At 49.5% G+C, this 6,091-nt stretch overlaps 1 protein-coding gene across 4 annotated transcripts in view; it reads left to right on the top strand.

Moving 5' to 3' along the window:
* Window positions 1-4,678, top strand: part of micu3a (mitochondrial calcium uptake family, member 3a) — a 19,333-nt gene extending 14,655 nt beyond the window's left edge. For all 4 annotated transcript variants that reach the window (XM_062484544.1, XM_062484547.1, XM_062484545.1 and 1 more), the window contains 3 exons: window positions 2,929-3,037; window positions 3,636-3,793; window positions 4,210-4,678. In XM_062484544.1, the coding sequence (XP_062340528.1) occupies window positions 2,929-3,037; window positions 3,636-3,793; window positions 4,210-4,278 (336 nt within the window). In that variant the 3' untranslated portion in view covers window positions 4,279-4,678. The remainder of the gene's footprint in view (window positions 1-2,928; window positions 3,038-3,635; window positions 3,794-4,209) is intronic.
* The last annotated feature ends 1,413 nt before the right edge of the window (window positions 4,679-6,091 follow it).

Raw genomic sequence — 6,091 nt, 5'->3', positions numbered from 1 at the left:
AATCTAGAATGTAGTATATTCAGGAACTTACATTTACACGTAAGAGTAATTCTTAATTTCCGGTCATAGTTAAATAGGAAGCTGGTCAAAGGATAACTACAAACTAAAGGCCTGATGGCTACGGAATTCAATCAGGTGCCATATGGATGATCCACCCTTACCCCCTCACCTCCCCCTCCTCCCTCAAACCACCCTACCCCCCAGTGTTGCCCCAGGCTTCTCTTACCCCCCTCCCCCTCTTCCTTCCCCTTCTCACCTGAACGCTCCACTGAGTGACTAGCAGAGGCTGGATCTCATGTCCCCCAGATCTCTCTTTCTCTCAGACACACACACACACACCACACACACACCACACACACATGGTTGAGCGCACTACCGCCCCATCACTATGGAACCTGTCACTCAAGCCTGTATCAGCCTGACACCTTGTAGTCAAGAAGAAGTGGATTCTCACACCCCATCACACACACACACACTTCACAGCGTCAGTGACCCTGTGGTTTTGAAACACGCTGACTGATTGACAAGCTGTTCTTCCTCACGGACATGCGTTATTTTGCTGTGAAAGTCACACTCACTCACACACACACACTCAAACACACACGCTCACTTACAGAGATGATGTATATATCAGCTCATACACTACTGTAGAGATAGTTAGCCATGCTAACCTGATTGCTAGCTAGTTGGTCAGTGCTTATCAGGTCTGTAGCTCCAGATAATGTTCATAGATTTATATCTGCATGCTGAACTGGACATTAAGTTTTACTCTGGAGAAAGTTCAATAAGCTAGCTAACATGCCAAGACTCTCTGCCCTCCAAAGTTATGCAATCGATCATTATGACATTTTGCAACTAGTAGCAGATCGATGTGTGTGTTGTTAGTAGTGTGTGACTGCTTGCGCTGTGTGTAAATGTGTCTCTCTGGTCATGCCTGGAGAAACAACAGAATAATCTATTCTGGCCACTCTGCACTTTACCTCCAAACTCTCCAAGACTAGAAACAAGCACGTGTGCCCTTGTGTTCATCCTTCAGATGTGCTCTTCATCCTCTCTTCAGATGTGCTCTTCATCCTCCCTTCAGATGTGCTCTTCATCCTCCCTTCAGATGTGCTCCTCATCCTTCAGATGTGCTCTTCATCCTTCAGATGTGCTCCTCATCCTTCAGATGTGCTCTTCATCCTTCAGATGTGCTCTTCATCCTCCCCTCAGATGTGCTCTTCATCCTCCCTTCAGATGTGCTCCTCATCCTCCCTTCAGATGTGCTCTTCATCCTCCCTTCAGATGTGCTCTTCATCCTCCCTTCAGATGTGCTCTTCATCCTTCAGATGTGCTCTTCATCCTCCCTTCAGATGTGCTCTTCATCCTTCAGATGTGCTCTTCATCCTCCCTTCAGATGTGCTCTTCATCCTTCAGATGTGCTCTTCATCCTCCCTTCAGATGTGCTCTTCATCCTTCAGATGTGCTCTTCATCCTTCAGATGTGCTCTTGTATCTTTCCTTAATGTGAGAAGCGGAGCTCAGATGTGCTGTGTGTATGTTCTTTCTGCCTGTACAACCCTGTTTTTCTGGGTCCTCCCTCTCTCCTCTCCTCCCTCTCTCCTCTCCTCCCTCTCTCCTCTCCTCCCACTCTTTCCTCTCCTCTTCGCTTTCTCTTCTCCTTTTCCTTCTCCTCCCTTTCATGTTTTCCCTCTTCTCCTCCATCTCTTCTTCTTATTCACCTCCTTCTACCTCTCCTCCTCCTCTTCTCCTCCCTCTCTTCTTCTTATTCACCTCCTTCTACCTCTCCTCCTCCTCTTCTCCTCCATCTCTTCTTCTTATTCACCTCCTTCTACCTCTCCTCCTCCTCTTCTCCTTCTCTTCTTTTCTTATTCACCTCCTTCTACCTCTCCTTCTCCATCTCCTCTTCTTATTCACCTCCTCCTCTTCTCCTCCCTCTCTTCTTCTTATTCACCTCCTTCTACCTCTCCTCCTCCTCTTCTCCTTCTCTTCTTTTCTTATTCACCTCCTTCTACCTCTCCTTCTCCATCTCCTCTTCTTATTCTCCTCCTCCTCTTCTCCTCCCACAGAGGCAGGAGGTTGGTAGCTATGATGCAACTACCTCCGTCTGCACTGGTGCACGTGTCTGCTTGTTGTTGTTGTTGTTATTATCATCATCTCTATTTTCCTCCAGTCTGATGAGACCACTGGGTTTTCATGCACCATCGACAGATGTTCTCATACAGCTTAGAATGATTTGCATTAGAGTACATTCGGCTCATCTGTTATTGTTACATTGTTTCTTATCATCGTAACCAGACCTGTGTCCCCTACGACCTCAGACAGTCCTGACGGTGATGTCATGTAGATGACCTGCACCTGGGGGCGTGGCTTAATCTGTCAGCTCCGCCCACACTGGCCTTGCATGGGGTCAGGGGTCAGCATGCGCACCCGAGGCAGCTGCAGTTGGAGCTGCGTGTTGACCGTGTTGGATGAGCTGCGTGTTGACCGTGTTGGATGAGCTGCGTGGTGACCGTGTTGGATGAGCTGCGTGTTGACCGTGTTGGATGAGCTGCGTGTTGACCGTGTTGGATGAGCTGCGTGGTGACCGTGTTGGATGAGCTGCGTGTTGACCGTGTTGGATGAGCTGCGTGTTGACCGTGTTGGATGAGCTGCGTGTTGACCGTGTTGGATGAGCTGCGTGGTGACCGTGTTGGATGAGCTGCGTGGTGACCGTGTTGGATGAGCTGCGTGGTGACCGTGTTGGATGAGCTGCGTGTTGACCGTGTTGGATGAGCTGTGTGGTGACCGTGTTGGATGAGCTGTGTGGTGATCCGTACTGTGGGCTGATGAGGAACGTGTGTGTCATGCTGTCAACGGCTTTCCTGTGTGATCCAACCTCTGTGTGTGTGTGTGTGTGTGTGTGCGTGTGCGTGTGTGTGTGATTCAGGGGATCACCTTCGATGAGTTCCGCTCCTTCTTCCAGTTCCTCAACAACCTGGAGGACTTTGCGATCGCCATGCAGATGTACAACTTTGCCAGCAGATCCATAGGACAGGGTAGGGCTGTGTGTGTGTGTGTGTGTGTGTGTGGGTGTGTGTGTGTGTGTGTGTGTGTGTGTGTGTGTGTGTGTGTGTGTGTGTGTGTGTGTGTGTGTGTGTGTGTGCGTGTGTGTGTGTGTGGTGTTGACCCTTACCTAGTCAATCCATGAGTGGAAACTGGAAACATCAATCAGAGCATGCTACTGTATATGACTGTAATTATTTACCTCTTTCTCTCAAACTACATCCCTCATTCCCTCCCCTCCCCCCCCCACACACACACATACATACACCCCCCCCACACACACACACACACACATACACCCCCACACACACACACATACACCCCCACACACACACATACACCCCCACACACATACACCCCCACACACACACACATACACCCCCACACACACACATACACCCCCACACACACACACATACACACCCCCACACACACACACACACACATACACCCCCACACACACACATACACCCCCACACACACACACATACACCCCCACACACACACACCCCCCCCCACACACACACACACACCCACCCCCACACACACCCACCCCCACACACACACACACCCACACACACACACCCCCAGATGAGTTTGCGCGGGCGGTGTATGTGGCCACGGGGCTGAAGCTGACACGACACCTGGTCAACACCATCTTCAAGATCTTCGACGTGGACCACGACGACCAGCTCAGCTACAAGGAGTTCATCGGCATCATGAAGGACAGGCTGCACAGAGGAGCCAGGGTGAGGGGGGGACAAGGGAGAAGGATGAGGGGAGGGGGAGAGATGGGGGGAGAGTAAAGAAAGAAAAGAAATAAAGTAATGCAATTCTATTCATTGAATATGCCTGCCACCTAGTGGTGTATGTGGGTACAGCGCCCTGTGTTGGCAGTGTGTGGATGCTGAGTAACACTTGCCTGCCTTGCAGCATGGATATCTGTTCTCCTCTTCCTCTCTGGCATCACAGTCCTTGGCTTGCTAGTACAGTAACACACTTCTCACACCTTACTGTCTTTCTCTAACCTGCCACCCCCACCCCTCTCTCTGGCTCTGTGTCTCTCTCTTTCTTTCCCCACCCACTCTCCCTTTCTCTCTCCCTTCTCTCCATCCCTCCCCCCATCTCTCTCCCTCCCTCCTTCTCTCTGGCTGGCTAACCCCAGGGCTACAAGGCTGTGGAGAGGTTCACTTCCTTCAGGTCGTGTCTGAAGAAGGAGCTGGCTGGCAGATAAGTATCTGACCTCTGACCCCTAACCCCTGACCTCTGGGACAAGCCCCTGTAGGGCTTTCTGAGCTGTAACTGTGTCTATCAAGGAGCCTCCTAATCCCTCAGTCAATACTGCGCATGCTCCTTCAGGTTGACCCTGCATCCAGATTCACTCTTTGTTCGAATCCTGTGTTTGATTCACATGCACATTCAGACACCCCAATTTGACTCCCATTTGAATCCCGCCTGGTAGTTAACCCATGTTGATGGCTCCTGTGCACCAGGTGAGCAGCTCCCGTGGCATGTCCTTCCCCACCTGTGTGAGGGCGGAAGGAAGGAAACATGTCCGCCAGCTCTGGAGGAGGTTCACCGAGAAGACCTAGAGAAGAGGAGAGAGGAGGAGGAGAGAGAAGAGGAGCAGAGAGGAGGAGAAGACCTAGAGAAGAGGAGAGAGGGGGAGGAGAGAGAAGAGGAGGAGAGAGGAGGAGAAGACCTAGAGAAGAGGAGGAGGAGAGAGTATGAGGAGGAGAGAGAAGGAGGAGAAGAAGACCTAGAGAAGAGGAGGAGGAGGAGGAGGAGGAGGAGGAGGAGGAGGAGAGAGGAAGAGGAGAGAGGAGAAGAAGACCTAGAGAAGAGGAGGAGGAGGAGAGTGGAGGAGAAGAAGACCTAGAGAAGAGGAGGAGAGGAGGAGGAGGAGAGGAGAGAGGAGGAGGAGGAGAAGAAGACCTAGAGAAGAGGAGGAGAGAGGAGGAGAAGACCTCCTCTCCTCCTCCTCTAGAAGAGGAGGAGGAGAAAGTATGAGGAGGAGAGAGAAGGAGGAGAAGAAGACCTAGAGAAGAGGAGGAGAGAGGAGGAGGAGGAGAGAGGAAGAGGAGAGAGGAGAAGAAGACCTAGACAAGAGGAGGAGGAGGAGGAGAGGAGAGAGGAGGAGAAGAAGACCTAGAGAAGAGGAGGAGAGAGGAGGAGGAGGAAGTAGTGGAGGAGAAAAAGAGGAGAAACAAAGAATCGAATAACCCTGAGTGTAATCCTGATTGGAAGAGTCATGACCCAGTCCTAACCAGGGCTCTCCACTGTTAACTAGCATGCACACAATCTGTTATGAATGAAGTCCCTGTGAGGTCAGTCTCACAGTCCATCACTTGTCATCCCGGATGAGTCAACCTGGCTCCTCCCCACCTCCTCCCGCACCACAGGTCCTTCACCCAGGCTGCTCCTCACCGCTACATCACGGTCCCACCAAACTACGACCAAGGGGGGCCGTGCGTAGCTGCCGGCTACGCAGCAGTGAGACACTATAGAACAAGACGTCGCACAACTATTGTCTCGTTAATAAATGACTTGGAAATGATCAAATACAATAACATACAATCTGTGATTAATGCAAGACTATAGAATGCCATCTTCATCTCATGTCGTCCCAAATATGTATTTTTGTATAAATGCTTGAGAGTGTTGTACAGTAAAGGCCAGCATATATAAATATCTTAACCATGATCGCTGCAATAGCCATATTAAATAAATTGAAGGAATCATTGACCTAGCGAAATGGAAAAAGAGAGATGACGAATTTATGATTATTCAAAAATGTATATTTTATTCAACTTAATTTGTCTTGCCTACAAAACTAAATTCCTGTCTTGACCTTTAATTTTATTTATTTTTTCTCTACACTTTATTGCCAAGAGCATACTGAATAGTTGGGTGGTGTCGAACTAGAATTACATCAAGTGTGCCTTTTTCACCTATACCAAGCAAATCAACGTCATTTAACTATTTCAATACTGTACACAAAACTGGATTGTGATATATGATTTATTGATTTATGAACTGAATTAAGG

This window comes from Osmerus eperlanus, chromosome 18 (assembly GCF_963692335.1).
Source record: "Osmerus eperlanus chromosome 18, fOsmEpe2.1, whole genome shotgun sequence".
Classification (NCBI taxonomy): domain Eukaryota; kingdom Metazoa; phylum Chordata; class Actinopteri; order Osmeriformes; family Osmeridae; genus Osmerus; species Osmerus eperlanus.
This window is presented reverse-complemented; position numbering and strand designations above follow the sequence as displayed.